This window comes from Macrotis lagotis, chromosome X (genome assembly GCF_037893015.1).
Source record: "Macrotis lagotis isolate mMagLag1 chromosome X, bilby.v1.9.chrom.fasta, whole genome shotgun sequence".
NCBI classification, from domain to species: domain Eukaryota; kingdom Metazoa; phylum Chordata; class Mammalia; order Peramelemorphia; family Peramelidae; genus Macrotis; species Macrotis lagotis.
The window spans coordinates 134392791-134414835 of NC_133666.1; the positions used below are offsets into that span (position 1 = coordinate 134392791).

The 22045-nt window shown below is 40.8% G+C and overlaps 1 protein-coding gene across 2 annotated transcripts in view; it reads right to left on the bottom strand.

Moving 5' to 3' along the window:
- The window catches only part of INTS1 (integrator complex subunit 1), a 54262-nt gene extending 34908 nt beyond the window's left edge, over window positions 1–19354 (bottom strand). The window contains exons 1-25 of one of the 2 annotated variants that reach the window (XM_074205947.1): window positions 19258–19353; window positions 18927–19022; window positions 18026–18316; window positions 16308–16504; window positions 15885–16022; window positions 14915–15074; window positions 14080–14185; window positions 13639–13825; window positions 13354–13499; window positions 13099–13240; window positions 12349–12525; window positions 11831–11939; window positions 10321–10441; window positions 8656–8733; window positions 8096–8253; window positions 7530–7626; window positions 6102–6193; window positions 5750–5810; window positions 4911–5108; window positions 4224–4353; window positions 3424–3603; window positions 3187–3336; window positions 2402–2581; window positions 2164–2268; window positions 149–316 (exon numbers count right to left, since the gene is read on the bottom strand). In XM_074205947.1, coding sequence (XP_074062048.1) covers window positions 149–316; window positions 2164–2268; window positions 2402–2581; window positions 3187–3336; window positions 3424–3603; window positions 4224–4353; window positions 4911–5108; window positions 5750–5810; window positions 6102–6193; window positions 7530–7626; window positions 8096–8253; window positions 8656–8733; window positions 10321–10441; window positions 11831–11939; window positions 12349–12525; window positions 13099–13240; window positions 13354–13499; window positions 13639–13825; window positions 14080–14185; window positions 14915–15074; window positions 15885–16022; window positions 16308–16504; window positions 18026–18316; window positions 18927–19022; window positions 19258–19327 — 3537 coding nt within the window. In that variant the 5' untranslated portion in view covers window positions 19328–19353. Of the gene's footprint in view, window positions 1–148; window positions 317–2163; window positions 2269–2401; window positions 2582–3186; window positions 3604–4223; window positions 4354–4910; window positions 5109–5749; window positions 5811–6101; window positions 6194–7529; window positions 7627–8095; window positions 8254–8655; window positions 8734–10320; window positions 10442–11830; window positions 11940–12348; window positions 12526–13098; window positions 13241–13353; window positions 13500–13638; window positions 13826–14079; window positions 14186–14914; window positions 15075–15884; window positions 16023–16307; window positions 16505–18025; window positions 18317–18926; window positions 19023–19257 lie in introns of both variants that reach the window. The other variant, XM_074205946.1, reaches the window with a different exon arrangement.
- Window positions 19355–22045: the final 2691 nt, after the last annotated feature.

A 22045-nucleotide genomic window follows, 5' to 3' on the forward strand; every position in this document is an offset into this window, starting at 1 on the left:
TGGAAACAATGCAAAGACTCGTAAATTGCCTTCTGTGGGGGATAGGGGGAGGGAAGTAAGATTAGAGGAAAAACTGTAAAACTCAAAATAAATAAAATCTTAAAAAAAAAAGTTGAAGGAGCAAGACTCCAAGGAAGTAACTGCTTACCCAGCTATAAACCTCCTCTCCCTCTTTGCTCTTGCGCATCCGTCTCACATAGCGGGAGAAGATAGAGAGCAGAGCCACCAGTACTGCATCAGACTCCGCGCTGTAGGAAAGTTTTGAAAAGAGGTGGGACATGATGGTGGAACGCTCAACAATTAGCCGGGCCACATCCTGGGGGAAAGAGACAACTTTGCAAATTTTCCTTGAGAGCAACCATCTGATCTTCCTCATGCATGTTGATCATACTTTCTGTCCCTACTACTCTGGTAATAGAAATTTCCCTCCCAGTCAGGTCTCTATTACCAGAGAAGACTGCCTTTTCTCTTGCATCCCTCATGGGTGTTTATACATACTGAAATGAATGTCTGATTAGTCAACAGTCCAACAGATCAATGAGAACAGAGATGTCACACAGAGGTATAAAAGGTTAACGCAGAGGTTCTTAACCTGGTAACCATGAATTTGGTTTCGAAAAAAAAAAATCTTAATAATTATACTTAATTTACAATTGGTTTCCTTTGTTATACTGTATATTTTATTTTACACATTTAAAAACATTCTGTTGCATGTCATACAGCTGGGTGATTGTTGGGTGTACGGGGCCAGATATGGGCTTGGGTGCTCCTGGCTCCAGGGCTGGTGCTCCGTCCACTGCGCCACCTGGCCATACCTACAATTATTACTATTATTTTTTTAATTTTAATTTTTTTCTCTCCCCTTTATTGCTCAAGTGAGTCTATATTTGGGGGGTTATTTTGTTTACTCTTAAACAAGAATATTTTATTAATGTATAAAAAAAGTGTTTGTACAAAATGAAAATAAATATTAAATAAAAACATTCTAAAATCTCTAGAATTTTCAACAGATTGACAAAGGAGTTTAAAAGAATCTCTAGTTTAGTAAATAGAACATTTAAACTTGTTCTGTACACTAACTTATGAAAACTGCAAAAATAATTGTGGAAAGGGAAGGCAAGAAAAATGAAATAAAATTTTTAAGGCTATACATGCTATTGCTAGAACTATGAAAGTTAAAGAGCATTGTATCAGGGAATTTAAATGAAAAATTTAAGGCTCAAAATGAGTTAAATGAGTTGCCCAAAATTATACTACCATAGAGAAGAACAGGAGAACCCCAAATAATAAGCCTCTATGTGACTTTCACATAGGAGTAGTTAGGTCCACCCACAGGTTTCCAACTTATTCCAAGTTATTTAACATAATGTCTTCTGAGGTTCCTTCAAACTGTAAATTTATGATCCTATAACCAGCTGACATTGATACAAGATCATCTTTTGGGATGGGGATCTCACATCCAGAATCCTCCATACAAAGCTTAACATTCACTCTATCACATATTGTAAAGGATTTGTTTTTATACAAGTTCCCTCCTCTGCACTCACTCCCCTCTTCTACTCCTTTGCCTTAACTGTGGCAAGCAAGGTGACCCAAAAAGCAGGGTCAGCTAGATGCAAACTCTGGCAGGTCTAATAGATTTTTGAGTAGAGAGTGAGGCATGAACTTCATGCCTAATATCCAAACACCAGACTGGCTAGATCTAGAAAGGTTCGTGACCAGAGTGGCCAGTCACAAGGGGATGAAGTAAAACCATAGATCTCAAAAGTATCAGAGGAAGTGGCAATGTAGTGAAATCTACATCACCATGTTTGCCTTGCCACTCACAGCATCAAGAACAAAATGAAGGTATTACTGCCCTAATTGTAGGCAAAGTATGTACAAGAACTAAATAATCTCTTTTGTATATTTATTTCAACAACAGCAACTTCACTCCTTTTCTGGAATAAAAGTTAATACCATTAGTGATAAGAAAACTTCATCAACTCCTAGTCCCCAACTCCAATCCTAGGGCATTTAAAACACTGTGCAAACATAAGCTGGTTTAGACTCATGCTTCAGAGAGAATTTACTAAGTGGCTACAACCAATATTTACTGTGCTAAGAACTTCAATGCATATCCTTAAAGAAAATTATCAACAGTGTTTCCCAATTCCTTCTCACCAAAGCAAGATCGTTGTGCTGTCCCTGCTCCTCCACTGGGGCATGCTGGGAGAGGTACACAAGGTAGGCACTAATAGTCTGAGGGTCTGTTTCCATGTGAATAGCCTAGAATGAGAGAGAATTTCTCTGACATCATGAACAAAGGGAGAGATATGATCCCTGCATACCAGCTCTGCTGTCATCTCTGGGCATCACCATCCCACTCTAGTTCAAAAGTAGTTAGCATCTCTTCCCTCACCTGCTGCAGGGCCAGAGCTGTTGTGTTTCTGACACTATCAAACAGGGGTAATCGTGGCAGATCTCTCAAAAGCCATTGGTACCCCTGAAGCATTTCTGAGTCACCCGAGTCTTCTTCCATTGGATGGTCTTTCTCCTCTCCATCACGAAGACCACCTTCTGACAACACCAAGGACAATCCCTACAAGTGTATACGTAAGAAAATCATGACAGATTTCATGAAGGTGTGATGTCTTTGGTCAGAAACAATGCATTTATAACAATTTGGATAGCATGATTCCCCCACACACACACCCCAGGAGAAACAGAAATATGTGTCTTAGAGTCCTGCTATAAAACTAAGGGAATTTTTTTAAGGCAAAGAACGATCTTCTATCAAACTATTAGTGTGAGGTATATTTCCTTAACAAGAACCATCAATTTTCCCTCAAACTTCTAGAAAATAAAGATAGTCTGGTATAGTTTGACAATCTTAAAATGAAATTCTCAACTTCTCATCTAGGGTAGGTAAGCCAGACAAGGATTAAAAAAAGGTTTAGATTTTATCTTTGCCTTTTTCACCTTACTAATGGTATCACCCCTATAAAGATAGGCTCTTAATTTTTTCGTACCTTATGAAATACAAGACTTATTAGACAAATGAAATATGGCTACTATGGCATTGCAATTTGTTTATCTGCCTAACACCGTATCGAATGAAAGATTTAATATTGCTAAAGGACAGGATGACACATTCTGAAGACCATAAATTCCTTTTCTCAATAAATGTTTCTATGTGAGTTTTACCTTCATGGCTAATACCCTGGAGGCCACTTGAGAGGAACTAAGACGCCGCAGGAAGTAATCCAACACCTCACAAGTAGTCTGTTCATCAGCCTTGGGGCCTAGCAGCAAGTCCTGCAGGCGGCCAAGCAGCTGTCGCTGCTTCTGCTGTCTCTGCAGAGACAGGAGAGGTTGCTTCTGATGAGATTGGAGTGGAGAGACTCGATTCAGAGCTGAGCTCCTGCCTGAGGGAGCACTGACCTGGCGTTTCTTGGCCCTCTGCTCTTTGCTCTCTCCCTCCTCCTCTTCCTCCCCTGAGGTAGCATCATCGGCAGCATCATGAAGTAGGAATTCACACAGACACTGTACCGGCAGCACATCCAAGGACCCCTCACTGGACTGAACCAGGTCTGCTAGCCAAGGCATGGATTGGGAGGAGGCCTGTGGATGGAAAAAAGAAAAAAAATTAACTTTAGGATTTATTGTTGCCTCTGCAGAACACTCACAGACTCAGAAATGAAATGAGGTGGCTTACAAAGTGAAAGCCATATAAAATAATATATTTGAGAAAACAATTAAAAAGTAACTATTAAAGTTACTATTAAAGTATGAGAAAACTTAAAAAGTAACAAGATTTTTTTTTAAAGTACATGGAAAGACTGAATGACTACAGTTGAACAGTGAAAAATAGTATCAAAGTACTATCTCTTAATTCTTTACATCTCAATCTTCCCACAAGGACCTTTTTTGGGATTAAACAAATCCCCTCATACTTCACAAATCTCTTGACTCAATAATACAAATACAATCTATTTCTTCCTCTTCAAATATAAATATGCAACTTATATATTTATATGATCATGGGTACATCATTATTATATTTAAGACACCAAAGTGACTGTTTTTAAGCACTTTAAGAGTTCCTAGACTGAAAGCAACCTGCATTCCCCCCCCAAAATGCCTTTAGTCCAAATCCTCCATTAACTTCCAAAACATTAAAGTGATTCTTGAATATCCTTGCAACTATCTCCTCTAATACTCTCAAATTTCTATTTACTCACCTGTCTTTGAATGATGTCAAGAAGAAAGTCTGGGTTTCGGCTCCTACATAGGAGGTGACCAAGCCGGAGGGATTGATTAAGTCCTTTCACTTGCTCCAAGATGTGAGGAGGGGGTCTTCGTGGGGAGCCCCTACAAGAAAAAAAAAGTGTATTAATAAGTCTTGGTAAAATTATAAATGAACCACTATGTCCTATGTAGCAATATGGCATAAAACAAGGTTCTTATTTGCTGAATGTTCTTCTCTTCCTTTGTATTTTTCTTTCCCTGCCCCCACCCACCCACCCAAATTCTTTATTCTAAGGAATGACTCTCTAGGAGGAAGAAAAATTTCCAGGGAAATCCAGATGATGATAAAAGCAAAATTTACCAATAAAGCTGTTTAAAAAAAGACAATCCACTCAGAACTAATGGAAAAGGTATTTTAGAAAAAGGTGGTAGAGATTCACAGGTTATTCATACAGAATAAATAATCATTTTCAAATACAGATCCCTATCCTATTTTCTCCTTTCTATTACTTAGGTTTTCAACAAATAGTTGAATTTAAACAAATACTTAGATAAAACTTCACACAGGCACTTAAAGGGTGGAAGAGAGAACAATGAGGATTCTAGAAAAGAGGAAAGGTCAGAGGTAAAGGATCTGTTATGAAAAGTAAGGGATAATTGCCCCAGGTAGAATGCCTTACTGGGGATCCAAGCTGGTAAGCTGAGACAAGAGGAGGCTGCTACTCTCTGTGATTGTTTGCTTGGTGGATGCAGCTGCTAGATGTCCCTCGAATGCCAGGATTTCCTGCTTCTCCCGCTGGGAAATCTGGAGCTCTCGATTAATCATCTCTGTCCGGTTCTCCTCATCCGTCAGGGTGCAAGGAGGATACGAGTAATTACTAGGGGCCAAATAAGAAGGAACTTGTTATCATGCCCTGTGTCAAATGCTAAGTCCCATTAGACAGCACTGAAGGTCAAAAGGGGTCAAAACTCATAATGATACCACTTGCTTAGCCTCAGCTTGAGCTGTCATCATGGATGCCCCAATGGGGCTATCAAAAACACTGACAAAAAGCTAAAGCTTTTCTGAGATTTTTCTATCACACAGTTCAACTTCAAAAAGCTTATTTTTATCACCACTCCTGTGAAGGGATTTTTGTTTCCTCAACGTGATCTAGGAAATTTCATTTAAGAGGACTTCAGTAAACTCCTATGTGTCTTTCCCCAAAATCAATACCATATTAAAAGGGAGGGAGGAGGATGGACTGTTAATAGGGCTTGTGAATTTGAAAATTCAAAATCTATAATACACCATGAATAAGAAAAGGACTTGGAGTCTATGAACTTAAAAAAATTTTTTTTAAATAAATGCATTTCAATATGATCAATTTCCTTTATAATTTTATGTATTTCATGTGTTTTAAAATAGTATTCTGAGAAAGAATCCATGGGCTTCACCAGAATGCCAAGGAGTCCATGATACAATTAAAAAAAAATGACTAATCCTGATTTAGTAAACTATACAAAGGAAAAAACTTACTTTGTCATCACCATTTCCATGAGCATCTTCAAAGTAGGATATTCTTCCCATGCTGCCAAACCTAAAGGGTAAACACACTATATCAAAGAAGAGGCAGGTGAAATGGTAGACCAGGTTGTAACAGTGTATACCCAATAACACCAGTTAACAGGTGCCTGTTAGTGCTCAAATGGGCAGAAAGGTCAGCTCTCCATACAGATGTTACTTTGGTTTTGGTTTTTTACCTGCTCTTCATCCCTTGAGAATAATCCCTGAGAAGTTGGACTTAATCCATATTCTATGAGGCTGGCATTAAGCCCCCACAATTCCAAAAATTGTTTTTTGTACCATAAAAAGTAGTAAGTTTGCTTACCGATATTTTCAGGATTAAATGCTGCTACCACCAGCAAGAGAGGCCATGCTTTCCAGTAGAGAGTTGAAATAGCAAGATTTGGGGGCTTGTATCTGAAATAATGGTGGAGAGTGGGAATCAGAGCATAATTACTTGGAAAACAAGTACAAAAGTGAGCCCAGACAAGATAGACTATAAGAAAAAGAGGCAATCTGTGACCCTGAATAGAAAACTACAAATATTCCTAGAGACTAATGCTAGACTCAGAATCAGTGGGTGATTTTTAGAATGGCATCATTCAGAAATGGGCAGATAGGTAGCACAGTAGTAATTCTGAGCCTGGAGTCAAGAAGACTGATCTTTTCAAATTCACATCTAGCTTCAGACACTTACTAGCTGTGAGACCCTGAGTTTCCTCATCGTAAAATGAGCTTGAGAAACAAATAACAGACTACTCTAGTATCTTTAACTGTCTTTGACTCTCAGTTCCACACCCTGTCCACCGAACCATCTAGCCACCTGGACATCTTAAATTTCATGTGTACCTTTGTGAAGACATATATTTTTTTTCCTTTAGAAGTAGAGACATGACCAGAAAGGATAATGATCATTGTTGGAAGGGTTGTGGGAAATCTGGGACACTACTACACTGTTGGTGGAGCTGTTAACTCATCCAACCTTTCTGGAGAGAAATTTGGAACTATGCCCAAAGGGCAACAAAAATGAGCATACCCTTTGATCCAGCAATACCACTACTGGGTCTATACCCTGAAGAGATGATGGAAAAGGGTAAAAACATCACTTGTACAAAAATATTCATAGCAGCCCTGTTTGTGGTGGCAAAGAATTGGAAATCAAGTAAATGTCCTTCATTTGGGGAATGGCTTAGCAAACTGTGGTATATGTATGTCATGGAACACTATTATTCTATTAGAAACCAGGAGGGACGGGAATTCAGAAGCCTGGAGGGATTTGCATGAACTGATGCTGAGTGAGATGAGCAGAACCGGAAAAACACTGTACACACCCTAGCAGCAGCATGGGGGTGATGTTCAACCTTGATGGACTCGCTCATTCCATCGGTGCAACAATTAGGGACAATTTTGGGCTGTCTGCAGTGGAGTATACCATCTGTATCCAGATAAAGAGCCGTGGAGTTTGAACAAAGTTCAAGGACTATTCCCTTTAATTTAGAAAAAAAAAAACAGATAAATCTTATTGTCTGATCTTGTTATCTCTAAGACTTTTTGTTTCTTCCTTGGGGATATGATTTCTCTCTCATCACACTCAATTTGGATCAGTGTGCAGCATAAAAACAAGGTAGAGACTGACAGATTGCTTTCCATGGAGGTGGGAGGAGGGAAGTAAGATTGGGGGGGAAAATTATAGAACTCAAATAAAATCTTTAATTAAAAAAAAGTCAGCATGGAAGCTGACCTCTGACCTTACCCAGGCGGGAGCTGGATGTTCTCAGGGTGATGGTAGGTACACAGGTTCAAAACTGCATCTATCAGCTGAATCCTCTCTACTCTTAGGACTTCCACATCTAAGGAAAAAGTATGTAACAGACATTAGTACTTCTGAAATCCTATGCCTGTTTATCTACAATCAGAGATAGGTGTTTGCTGGAATCTGATAATAACATTCCTGGGATGAAAAAGCTTCCTTGCAAATAAGGAAGGGACTTGGGCATTTGCCTGACCCTTCTCAAATGAGGCAAGTAAAAAAATCACAGAATCACTGTAGGGAAGACCAATATCTAAGATGACAACTAAAACTGCAGGATGAAAAAAGTCGAGTGTTGGGGGGGGCTAGGTGGCACAATAAATAGAGCACCGGCCTTGGAGTCTGACCTCAGACACTTAATAATTACCTAGCCGTGTGGCCTTGGGCAAGCCACTTAACCCTATTGCCTTGAAAAAAAAATCTAAAAAAAAAAAGTCGAGCGTCAAAGTTGGGAGTTTGCTTTGTCAACAAGTCAAATAAGCTTTGTAAGAACCCCAACAGAATCTTACCATCTGCCTGTACTGCTGCAGCTCGCTTCACCAAGTGGTCAGCAAGCTCCATGGCATCAGCAGGGCCCAGAGGGAGCTCTCTGGATAGCCCAATCACCAGGATACGCATCAATGTGTCCTCCAAGATGGGAACTTCTGAACAGAGGCGGAGGAAGAAACTGGAAATGGAGAAGGGAAAGAGTCACTGCAATTCCAGTTTAATTTTTCAAACCAGTGGTAACCACTACCCAAGGCTAGAAAGGATAACACCAATAATCCCCATTTTTGGGAATTCCTCCCAAACCCTAGGATACTTTCTTTATAAGGCATACATTTTTGAACAAGGTCATTATGGGAATTTGTTCACATAAGCATAGCTGCCATAAGGGTTATGGGATTTTTTTTTTCTTATTTTCCAAGTCATGGGGATGGAGAAGCGGCAGAAGAAGAAAAAAAAAATTTCTAAAGAGTTAATATAAGTTGAATCAGGAATTCCAGTACAAATCAAAGAATTCTAACAACTACTCAAATGGAATCCGTGTACCACAGCTGCCCCAAGATAGAGAGAATAAAAGACTTACTTGCGGTCACTTTCTGGGGGCCAATTATCCCATTTGTAGTAGGTCTCTGGCTGTTCTGTAAAGAGCACTTTGTGGAGGCTGCACAGAGGAGAAAAAATAAAGGAATTCAACATTCAAGAAGCTATTGTCACAGGCCATTTCCAAGTTTAAGAGTTCTACCAACAAGGCATTGACAGACAGCTGGCTAAGGATTCAGGAAGACTCGGGCCCACTTCTGACACATCTTGACTGTGAAACTCTGGGCAAATCACCTAACCTCTCAGTGTCTCAAGCAGTTCTCTAATATTATAAATTACAGAGCAATTTGATGACCTGTGTGGGTGGTACTAAGAAATTAACATTTATATATCACTTTGAGATGGCATTGTATCATTTTATTTGATCCTCAAAACAACCATGGGAGACAGGTGTATAAACTCCATTTTAGATGAGGAAACTGAGGCTGAAAAAGGATAAATGAGTTGTCTAGAGTCTCACTGTTAGTGTCAAAGGTAAGATTTGGATTCAGTTCTATCCAGTGAGCCACCAGTTGCCCCAGGGCCAGTTTCTTCACTAGGAGTCTTTACCAAAATAAAATTATAGATCAACAGATGGAATAAGAAACTCTTAACTGTTCTTCCCTAATTTGCATGAATCGATGAGTGAGATGAGCAGAACCAGATAAACACTGTACACCCTAACAGCAACAAGGGGGCAATGATCAACCTTGATTTGATGGACTGGTCATTCCATCAGTGCAACAATCAGGGACAATTTGGGGCTCTCTGCAATGGAGAATACCCTCTGTTTCTAGAGAAACAACTGTGGAGTTTGAACAAAGACCAAGGACTATCACCTTAAATTTAGAAAAAAAAACTGGTATCTTATTGTCTGATCTTGCTATTATCTCTTATACTTTATGTTTCTTCCTTAAGGATATGATTTCTCTCTCATCACACTCAATTTGGATCAATGTACAACATGGAAACAATGTAAAGACTGACAAATTGCCTTCTGTGGGGGGGTGGGGGGAGGGAAATAAGATTAGGGGGAAAATTTTTAAACTCAAAATAAATAAAATCGTTAATAAAAATAATAGTCCCTGGGGCGGCTAGGTGGCGCAGTGGATAGAGCACTGGCCCTGGAGTCAGGAGTACCTGGATTTAAATCTGGCCTCAGACACTTATAATTACCTAGCTGTGTGACCTTGGGCAAACCACTTAACCCCATTTGCCTTGAAAAAAAAAAAATCTAAAAAAAAATAAATAAATAAAATAACAGTCCCTAAACAGTGCCCCCACACAATGAGGAACACTGACAAGTAATTGATAGCCAAGCTCCATTTGATATATTAGTGTCATAAAAAACATAACTCCAAACAAAAAGAGAACTTTCCTTCCTGAAACTGGCAAAAGAGCTATATGAGCCTGCCAGTGATAGATTGTCATTTAGGATAACAGGATCATTTAACTTCACTATCATTAGTAGCTCCTAAATTCGAGCAATAAATGAAGAGGGTTCTGTGAATGGTCAACCACCACATGCTCCTTGATGCTCTAGGTTGAACCTTACCATATGGCACAAACTGTTGATGAGAGGACATAATCTATAGCAAGAAAGCCTGAGAAAGTGGTTGTTTTTGCTTTCCAAAGGCAACTTTAATAGAAAACCTTTGGAGACTCATACCAATGTACATAGTCTTTAGGAGCCAGTTTGCTGATAGAAGGGACAACGGTGTGAAGCCACCAGACAGCATCTCGCTGAATTGCAGCTATCTGGTTCTGGAATGATCGCAACACTTCTAGGTCTGAAAAAGACAAGAAAATAATCAGATGCAACTCTGTGGGAGGTTAAAAAGAGAGAACAGTATGTGGCTATTTAACTTAGTAAACATTAAGTACCAGTGAGCAGGGCATTGTGCTAGGGCCTGAAGGACAGCTAAAGTTTAGATAAAATAGTTCACGCCTTCATGGAACATTATACTCCCAGCTGGGAGTCTAGTAGGGCTAGAAACACAAATTTAGACTGACCTAATATGTAACCTCAAATGTTATATGGGGGAAAATCATGACCAAGTCTGGCAGGGAAATCAAGAAAGGCCAACATAAGGAGATGAGGCTCCATGAAGCTAGTAGCTACACATCAAACCAAGATGCTAGTTTAGAAGAGCACCCTAGTTACTGAAGATGAACTAATGTGGACACATGACCAAGTAAGTAAGCCTTGAATGTATTAAAGATGCAAGATGAGCCCCTTGATTATCAATATTCCTCATATTAAGACAAAACACATTGATCAGAGAATGAAACTCAGAGTCAAGAAGACCTGAGTTCAAGTCCTGTCAACTGGCACATACTAGCTGCAAGCCATTAATCTCACCAGGAGGCACATTAGACAATTTATCTCTAAGACTATACACACTGACCCACATTGGTAGGGTGAATTTACTTGCAGAATTCTCAACATCAACGATACCTATCTCTATTGCTATATTTAAAATAGAGTAGACTCCTCTCCCTCGATCTTTAACACCACTATTCCTATATTAAAATTACAGGAGATCACTATTGATGGGTTTCTATTTTTCATCCATGAAAATTAGAGTTGAACTAAAATCAGTGGTGCTAAACTTCTAAAAGCAAGAGAAGTCCCTGGGAAGCATAAAAAAAAAACTTAGAAAACTCCAAACCAATCATATCTATGCCATACAATATTTTTATTTAATTTGCCAAACATTTCCCAGTGACATTTGCATCTGGTTCAGTTTCCCCAGAAGCTTGAGGTCAAGGGCAACAAGTTGGGATATCTCTGGACTAGATGACCTTTCAGGTCCCTTTAAATCCAAAAGCCCTATGATATGACTACCAAGGTAATAAACAACAAGTTTCAGACAAGTGAAATCTGTGAATAATCAATAAAACATTTCCCCTTAAAGCTTCTATTAGACTAATCAATAGCCAAACTGACTGAGATGTCACCCACCCCCCCTTCCCATTCACCTTCTAAAATCCACTAAATACTCACAAAGAATGCAAAGATCAAAACAGAAGCAGTAACAGAAGCCAAGAGAATAGTCTCCCAATTAACTAGCCGATCACCTGAATGTATAGCTGATATGCTTATGTTAACACTAATTATATTGGCAAATATAGAAGAAAAGAAATCTACTTCTTGCTGTTAAGTTTTCTAGACTTACTCTTCTTTTCTCCTTTATCCCATGCAATGCCAGCCTCCTTCACTTGAGCTGTTATGCCCAACATCATAGATACAGCCAGCAGGTCAGTTATGTGGATCACAAAGCGCTCCTAAAACCAAAATACAATTCAAATTCATGTCAAGAGAGCCTCCTGCCAGAGATTTTCTCTCTCAAGTCAAAAAGAAAGGACAATGGGAAACTCAAAAATACAGAAAATGCAATAAAAAGTAAAATCACAAAAATATTATAGGTAATTAATAATTAGGAATTTACAACTAAGGGATTCCTGAGTTAGGCGAGGGAAGACTAATATAATCAGTAGAGAAAGCCCACTTATTTGGTATATATTGAAAAATGGGGGGGGGGAGAAGTGTTGTATGAACCAAATAAAAGACAGCTGCATAAGAAAAGTGAGGTTACATCTCATTCAAATCTCACCAAAAAGTTGACCAAAAAATAATAATGTATGTGAAATGTATTAGCCAAACACAGAAGGCACTAAGAAAAGATAAAAATACCTTGAATTCCATTTCTAGATATTGTGGTTCCTTGCGCTCCTGCATGAGCCCAAGGCAAAATGCCTGGAAATTAATCTCATGCTTGGTCTGTTTGATTATCTCTCGAAGAAGGGCTCGGGAAGCCCTCAGGTAATCATCTTTATTAGTCAACAGGTCCTGGAACACCATTGCTAGGAACTATGGTCAAAGTGATCCACAAAGAAAAGTAAAGACAAGGTCCTGTTAAGATCACACATAATCCAAAATCTTTACAAGTAAAGTATTAACTCTATAGTCTTCCAGTATAGGAAGGTTCCAAATGGTCTAAACTTTAAACACCGTACCATCTGTCATAGATGAGTCAGATATAATAACTGACATCTATTACTATATCCTATGCAAAACAAATGCTTTACTTTGCTGCTTTGTGTCAACATAACATTAGTCATAATCAATAGTTCTGTTTCCAGAGCCCTTCTAAATAATTCTCAGGAGGAAAGAACCCATGGATCCAAGTAATCACTCTAAGTATTACCGTATTTACCATCCATCAAAACCAAAGAGGTTGTAACACAAAAAAGTCAAACGTCAGGGCTCTGGAAATTAATCTATCATAAGATACTGATATATCCAATTACGGGCACCTTGCCATCTAATCAGTTTGAAGATTCTACTTTTAATTAGAGGCTGGATCTCCTCTAACCTGCTACTTGCTAGTACTGAAATGAAAATGGCCTAGAATCAACTGTGAAGAACACTGTCCAAGAGCACCTTTGGGGCCAGCTCTGAGCTGTGCTGCAGCACAGTGTAGAGAATCTGCATGTTGTTTGGGTTTCTTGCATTTGAGAGTTCATTGAAAATCACAAACTTGACTGTGGTGCCCAGATTATCCCTGTGGGCATTTAACAGTTCCCTGGAAACAAAACCAAAGACCAGAGTGAATGATTAGGAATATGAACTAGGAAAAAACTGTTCTTGCCCTGTATTTTGCCCATAGCCTTCCATCCTCTTCTCCAAGGTTCTCACCTGACACAGAGCATGTAGTGATTGAGGAGGACTTTGGGCTTGAGTCGGATTTTGATGAGGCTAGAAATGACCTCCATATCCTCTGAACCATGAGTGCAGCAGTTCATGCAGACAGACATAAGTAAGTCCTGGGCTGGTCTGGTCAACTGCAGGGATAAGAGATGAGTGACAGCACTGAAGGCCACCATCAGCATTCTGGGTCCAGACATGCAGATACCCATGTACTCAAAGACCATGGTGGATTCCAATGGTCATTCCTTGACTTGCTCCAGTGCACTTGCTCACCTTAGGGTTCTGGAGCCACATCTCCAGCCTCTGCACAGCCATCAGTCGCACTTCCTTGTAGCCACAGGTTGCAGTTAGGAGCCGCAGGAGATTCCGGGAGACATTGTCCATAGGTTGTCGACGGTTCAACTGGTCCCGAAGCATGTCAAGGACATATTCTTCCACACTCTCAGCAAGGTCCTCATACCTGCCACAGACAAGAGAATGTAATTCTAAGTCAACTTTACTCTTCACTCTTTCTATCTTCCAGAAGAAAAGTGATGAAAATCTTTAATTCACCACTTCTTGATGCTCAATAAGTAGAACTGAGGACCTTAACTAATCAGGGGGGAAAAAATGGTCCCTATTCTCAGAAGAAGTGGCCAATCCCTCCTGTTCTGGACCATTTTTTTCTTTGTATCTCAAATTCACTGGCAGCAGTTGTAATCAGACTCCACATACCTGGGCATGAGCTGGCCTTCTTGCTCTGGGCTCAACTTCTCCTCTGCAATCAGTAGTTCAGTCTGACTGTCTTCTTCCTCAGTAAGGGATGGATGAGGACTGTTCCCTAGAGAGAGAGAGCGCCTGGTGATACAAACCTCTTCAACTTTAATTCTGATACTTCATCAACATTTGTTCATGTGGCATCTTGCACAAAAAGAAGTTTCTGGAGCCTTTCCTCAATTCGATATTTATTAATTACCTGGGTATATGAGATGACCTTAAAGAATATATGTTCTACTGGAGGAAGATGTGAAGGGAAGCAACCTGGGTTTTAAAAAGTATGCTATTTTACTTAATTAACTTTATTTTTCTTGGAGTTTTATTATTGTTTGATCTGTATTTTTCTTTCCCAACATGAATAATATGGAAACCTGTTTTGCATGACTGTACAGGTATAAAATATCAAACTGCTTGTCTTCTCAATGAGGGGGAAGACAGAGCTGGAGAGAATTTGGAATTCAAGATTTTCCAAACAAATGTTAAAAACTTTTCCATGTAATTTTTTAAAAGTATTAAAAAAATATGCTACCTGGGACAGAGGCAAAACAAGAGTTCCCCTCCTCTCCTTGAACATAAAGTATTTTCTTTCTGCTTAGTTTTTTTGTTTAGGATTTTGTATAGGACTAAGCAGAAAGAAAATACTTTATGTTCAAGGAGAGGAGTGGGTAAGGAACACTCTGAGATGGAAAAGAGTGAATCAGGGAAGGAAGGATTCAGGGAGAAGGTAATACCTGAAACCTAAAGGTCTAACTTTTACCCTCTTAGCAAACTCAGTCTCTTCTGGGAACCTCACCAGCACTGAGGTCTCCTCCACTGCGCCCCATCTCTCCTTGTAACAACATGCTTTTGGGAGGCATCTTGGTGTTAAATGCTGTCTGGATATTATCAACAAATGTCTTGCAGTGAGGGCTGTCCACCCAGATCCGCTCCCCTAGGGAATCTTCAATGTAAACCTGAACAGGATGGCATTTCCAGAAGAAAATGATAATTAGACAGAAGTGAAAGAAGATAAAACATTTATAGTTTACTCCATATCATTAAGTATTCCCCTGAATTTCAGGAGTGAAGGACTTCTAATCCTCAACTAAGACTTGGGAGTTAGATATTGGGGAAAAGGGGGATGGGGCAGAGTGAAATAACCCCCATCCTCATTCATGGAGGTCACAATCTAACAGAAGAATCTGATTCAAATGTGAAATACATGTACAAATGTCACTATACACGAACTAAAATGCAGCAATTGTAAAAAGTCTAAGAGCAGAGTGGGAAACCAGAGAATTTGAATTCAAGTCCTATCTCTATCACATAATACTTGTGTGATCTGAGGTAAGACACTTCCAACTCTTTGGCCTTGGTTTCCCTTCCAACTCTAAATCTGTAATCCTATGATCAAGAGAGAGAGATGTTCTGCAGACAATTAGAAATGTAAGCCTCTAGTTCAGAAGAGTTAGATGCAGGGCTAGATGCAGATTTAGGAGTTATGATGGTTGAAACACCAAGTGTAAGTAAATAGAAGCTCTGTAAGGGTGTAATGTGATATACTTCACTTAACTCCCAAAGTAACTAGCTTTGTAGATGTTCAACAAATACAAATCAAAAAATATAACAATGTAGCTTAGCAACAAGTAAAAAAGAAGCAATCTGGAAACATATTCAATCAGCCCATTATCCCACTTAGAACATCCAATATGATCTTCCTTCTGCACTTTAGACACTCCCTTCATCAACCTAAACAATGACTTCAAGTTTCATGAAGGGCTTACCTTGACAAAGATCTCAGGCCAGTTCTCATCTTCTTCATATGCAGCCATCAGTAGGTTACAAGCTAAAACAGAAACCAGGCTGTTTCCTTTGGCTTTGAAGTTAATGGAGGCATCCCGGCGAAGAAGGCTGCACAATGCCTGGAAAAGATCAGATCCCATTATATTATTAACAGAAGGGAGTAATAAATAATTAAGAGCCAAGATGGGAAATTCTTATATCTTGTCCTTTAATTAAGCCATTAAAATATTCCATAATGAATCCAAAAGACTTCAATTAAAGAGCATATATATATATATATATATATATATATATATATATATATATATATATATATATCTTAGAGATGGATTAAGAGGACAAAAGTGAGAACCAGAGTTCTCATTTAGCTCCACTGAACAGTTTACTTACTACATGTCTCTTACCTCAATAACTCCCTCTGTGGCAAATATGTTGGGCTTGATTTTTGCCAAGTACATCAGACTCAAGTACAGTGTGGTGTCTGGTTTGGCTCTGGTCATTTTAAGTTGCTTTACAGCTCCACACAGTATTCCCTCAATTCTGTCATCATTTCCCTCTGACTCTGAAGCTTCAATCTCATCCAACAGGACTGTGGGCAGAACTGTCAAAAGCAACCAAGCACTAAGTCCAAGTGAGAAATCAAAAACAGATAGAAAGTTGAATTTTTTTTTTTTGGCTACTACTATCTCCTGAGTGATTCTAACTTACAATTTACTATTCATAACAAATCAGTGAAAAGCCACACAACTTTCCAATCAAAAAATGTAGACTTCTTTTCATTTTATCCTTTTAAAAGCACTTACACATATTTGTAAATTGTCTCATTTAGGTACTCACTATTTTACAACATAAATAGGACAAGTATTTCTCAGAGTGGTTTAAAGCAGAGAAAAAAGACAGGTCAATAACTATATCATTCCTATACAGTGTTGTTAACTTTCCCATCAATTCCCATTACGTATTATTTGATCAACATGGCATTTAAAACCCTTTATGAGACAAACTTCCATTTCATAGTACTCCCATTCATACATTCTGTCCTAGTCAAACAGGTTTTATGGACATAACCTGAACCCTATACTGAACTATTTCTTTCCTTTCAGAATCCTAATCTTAAAGGGAATTAAGGCTCAAATCAAAAGTGCCACCTCTTCCATCAGGCTTTCCCTAATCCCCTGCAGTTAATTGCATTCTCTCATCCCTCAATGTACTATACTTTTACTTATGTCTATATAAGTGTATATATACACACACACACACACACTTATATGTATGTATATAAATATATATATACACACACACACTTATATGTATGTGTATATATATATATATATATATGCATAAATGTATATCCTCCAGGGCTGTTGTCTGGTCCACTGATCTCTATTTAACCTCCTTCTCTACTGACATCTTCTCCAGTCTCCAATCCCCTTATTTTAACAGATGAGAAAACTGAGATTTAAGGAGATTAAACAACTTTCCCAAGGCCTTCAAAATCTAGTTCTGGTTTACCTTTCCAGAATTATTTTACAATATTCACTTCCAGAATCGAGTATGCCACCCCTTACATTTATGCCTGTATTGCCTCCACCCCCCCCACCCGGAACATATATCTTGTACACCACCAGGTTCTAAGAATTCTGAGTTTCCTTTCAAACGTTCAACTCAGATGTCAGCTCCTACTTTAATTCTTTCCTGTTGTTGGTGTTCTATCCATCTTCTTCAAATTATCTCATTTACCTGCCTGTGTTTCATGATGTAATCCCCCATACAATGAAAGGGTCTTAAGGGTAAGGACTATTACCTGTTTTTGTCTCAATAACCCTTGCATAGTGCTTTGTATATAACGTATGAATTCTTGTTGACTTAACTGTTATTTACAGGGGTTTCCAAAAAGTACTTTACATACATGCACAACAACACTGTGAAAAGGGATAGCCTCCTTCTTTCATAATCCAGGTCTTTTCTGACTCCAAGTCCAATGCTCTTTCCAAAGCACCAAGCTACAATCTCATGTCTCATAGAGATTTGCAGTGTTAAGTACACAGGAGAAACTCAGTTAAGTACTTGGTGAACTGATTAAGACATTCTAACTGGGACAGTCTAGGGAAAATTACTTTACCTTCAATTGGTACCACAGATGGTTCCTTGATAGAAGGAGAAATGGCTCGTTTTTCTGCCACAGCTGCCTCGGCCAGGCGCCCCAGGGCACTGAGGGGAGGAGTGGAGGAAAGCTTGGGGCGTTTGGTAAGGCCAGTCAGGGCTGAGGCTCCAGATAAAGCAGATGCAGCATCTCGCTTGCGTTCAGAGGGTAAACCTGAGGGAGCTGGCTTCAGCAATGCTACCGTTGCCTTTGACTCATTTGCTTGGCCTTTTGAACCCAGTGCAATGAAATCCCCCGGTGGAGGGTGCCCTATGGCAGAGAGAGAAAAATGATAGAACCCCAGAGCTGAAGGGACCTTTAGTGACCATCTAATCTAATGTTTTACTAACGTCCTGAGGTGAAGAAACTTAACTATTAGATCACTCAGGTGGTGTTCTACAGAATTCATCTCTCCTAACTTACAGTCCAGTGTTCCTTCCACTATGTCATGCCTCTCATAAATTAACCTAGCTTATTTTCTAAATATTGTCTTTGGGCTTTACGTGAATCCTGTTTTATTGTGAGCATCAAGTTAGTATTTGTCTCAGGAGATACTACGGGGTTTTTTGTGTGTATAATGACAGAAACTGAGACTTTGCTTCAAGGTTTGCAAAATGCTTTCTGCAGCCTCACTTCTGGGCGTGGAATCTATTATGCACTGGGGTAGTGTCTCTCTTTTACAATGCAGCATTGCTATCGTTATTGCCGCTTCCCAGAGGAGGCCCCGGGGGAGGAAGGTGGGGTGGTCTCCGCTCTGCGGGGTGTTGGGAAGGTGCTGGCGGTTCTAGTTCCCAGGTTGCAACAGCGACGAGCCTGGGCACGGGGCCTCGGAGCAGGAGTCCGGCGCTGGGCTGTGGGGGTGCCCTCCCGGGGCTCTCACCGGACGGCTTGGCCACGGCGCTGGGCCTGCGGACCGCGGTCGGCTTGGCTCGGTTCATCTTGCCCAGCTTGGCATTCCCGGGGGCCGCGGGGTCGCCTGCAGGGGGAGCAAGGTTTTGGGGGGTGGGGGGTCAGGCGGGTCGGAGCCCGGACGCGGCCCCGGGCGGGCCGCCACGGGGGGGAGGGGCGCCCGGGCCCGCGGAGGATTGTGGGAAGATGGGGCAGCGCGGCGTCTCCGGAAGAGGGGGCCCGGGGAGCCCACGTCTCGGGCCCGAGCCCGGGCGTCGCGGCGAAGGCACCCAGCTCACCCACCTACAGCCCACAACACGGACCCTCAGTTTTGGCGCCGCCGCCGCCGCCTCCGCCGCCCCCGCCACCGCCGCGCCGGATCCGGAAACTCATCTGCCTCCTGCCGCTCTCCCGCGCTCTCCGGCTCCCTCGCCCGCTCGCTCTCTCCTTCTCCCTCTTCTCCCTCTTCTCCCTCTCTCCCCCTCTTCTCCCTCTTCTCTCTCTCTCCCCCTCTTCTCTCTCTCTCCCCCTCGCCTCTCTCCCCCCACCGCGAGTTCCGCACCGTCCCGGAACCAAAATAGCTCTGAGGAGCCTGGGACGGAGGCGGCGCGGGGCGGCGGGGCGGAGCCTCGGCGCGGCCCACAGCGCCCCCCCGAGGCGCGCCGCCGGAAGGCGGTACTGCAGCCCCGCCCGCCCCGGAGCCGTCCAACCGGAAGCCAGGTGCTGCGGGGCCGCCCCTCCCCCCGGGCGGGGGAGGGGAGAGAGCAGCGGGGCTACTCCGATGGGGCACGCAATTTGGAACTCAAGGTTTGGCGTCTCAGCCTTGAAACTTGCTTTTTGCAAGCTTTATTTGATTTAAAATTGAAATTTGAAAGATAAAAATTAGAGGGGCGGCTGGGTGGCACAGTGGATAAAGCACCGGCCTTGGAGTCAGGAGTACCTGGGTTCAAATCCGGTCTCAGACACTTAATAATTACCTAGCTGTGTGGCCTTGGGCGAGCCACTTAACCCCATTTGCCTTGCCAAAAGCCTAAAAAATTTTTAAAAAGATAAAAATTAGGTCACGTTTAAAATTTGAATTTAAAATTTAAGAATTAAAATTTTAATTTTAAATTTTAAAATAATTTTTTTTAAAAAGAGTGCTTCTGTGCACCCCTCCCTGCAAAGGGACCTGGATTGTAGGGCTGAGGGGACCCCCGCCGCCCTCCTCCCTCACCTTCCCCCTCTTTCCCCTCCTCCCCCTCCAGGACTGACTGCCTCGGACCCTTCCTCTCTGTAAGACCCTGATTAAACTTCTCGGTGTCCTCAGGCAGTTGTAGAATGTTCCCTGGACCATCTAAGTCAAAGGTCAGCAACCCCTGACCCAAAAAGCAGGCCAACCACATCAGAAACGGCCAGGTTTGGTGGAGATACCACGGGTTTTGGGAATGAGAAGAGGATTCTAGTCCACCACCCTGATTCAAAACTCTGCTTATTTTTCTAATGGACTGTTGTCCTTTGTCTCCTAACCAGGCTATCTTCCAATTCATTCTTCAGGATCTGATCCTACACTCCACTGTTCACCTACCTACAGCAATTCCCTTTTGCTTTTAGGTTAAAATGAAATGCCTTAGCCTATCATTCAAGGCCCTTCACAATCTTACTCCAATTTAATTTTCTATCCTTTCTTAATACAGTCCTCCTCAAAGCAATCTATGTTCCAGACAAACTATGACTATTAAGCATTCTCCCTTCTTATTCTGTTCTCCAATCTCTGCATATTCATGTGGTGAATGTTTCATGTCCAGGAATGGATTCCCCTTTCCCCATCATTACCTTTTGAAAAAATTCTTCATTTTAATGTCCATTTCAAATGCTACCTTCTCTCTGAAGCCTTACCTATTCCCCCTGTATCTATAAATGATCTTTCTCTCTTCAAATCTTTATGCCACTTTCATCTTTCTTCTGCAATAATTATATTTTTACTTATATTAAAGTTAACTGGGTATGTTTATGCCCCCACTTTTAACTTACAAATGCCTTGGATATGGGGGAGGGGTGCATTGAGATGGAATAGAGGATGACCCCTAGGTTTTGAATGGGAGGTGAATGGGAGGATGGTAGTACCTTTGATAGTAATAAGAAGTATAGAGGAGGGGATGGTTTTAGGGAACAGAAAATGAGTTCAGCTTGTGTAAGATATATACAGCACATCTAGATCAAGATGGGGCAGTTAGATGGCACAGTGGATAGAGTCCCAGCCCTGGAGTCAGTAGGATCTGAGTTTAAATTTGACCTCAGACACTTAATAATTGCCTAGCTTAGGCAAGTCAATTAACCCCATTGCCTTGCAAAAACAAAAACAAACAAAAACAAAAACATCAGATGTCCTGTGAGGAGCAGCTAGGTGGTGAAGTGGGTAAAGCACCAGCCCTGGAGTCAGGAGAACCTGAGTTCAAATGCGGCCTCAGACACCTAATAATTGCCTATGTGACCTTGGGCAAGTCAGTTAACCCATTGTCTTGTAATAAAAGCCAAAAAAAGAAAAAACAAATTAAAAAAAGATGTCTTGTGAGCAGAGGAGAGGTTAGGGCTAATTAAGTAGATTTAAGAATCATCAATATAGAGATGGTAATTAAACCATGGGAGATGATGAGATCAACAAATGGAATCATATTAAGGTAGGAGAGAAGAAGGCCCAAGACAGAACTTTATGTGACACCCATGGTTAGCAGGCATGACTTAAAAAGAATAGTTAGATAGTCATTCAATCAAAGATTGAATATTGAATATTCCAGACTCTATGCTGAGCACTGGATATACAAAAGAGAGACCAAAAAGTCCTTGAAGAGCTTAACAGACTAATGGGACAGATAACAAATACATACAAAGCAAATTAAAAAGATAATTTATATTTATTAAGATAAATAGGAAATCATTAAAAAAGGAAAAGCACTGGAATTAAGAGGGCTTGGGAAGGTTTCTGTAGAAAAGATGGTTTTAGTTAGAACTTAAAGTAAGTGATGAAGGTCAGCAGTCAGAGGAGGGACAGTGGTCCAAGTATGGGGGAACAGCTGGAGCCAAGAGATGATGCAGGGTTTTCTTTGGGAAACAGGAGACCAGTGTCACTAG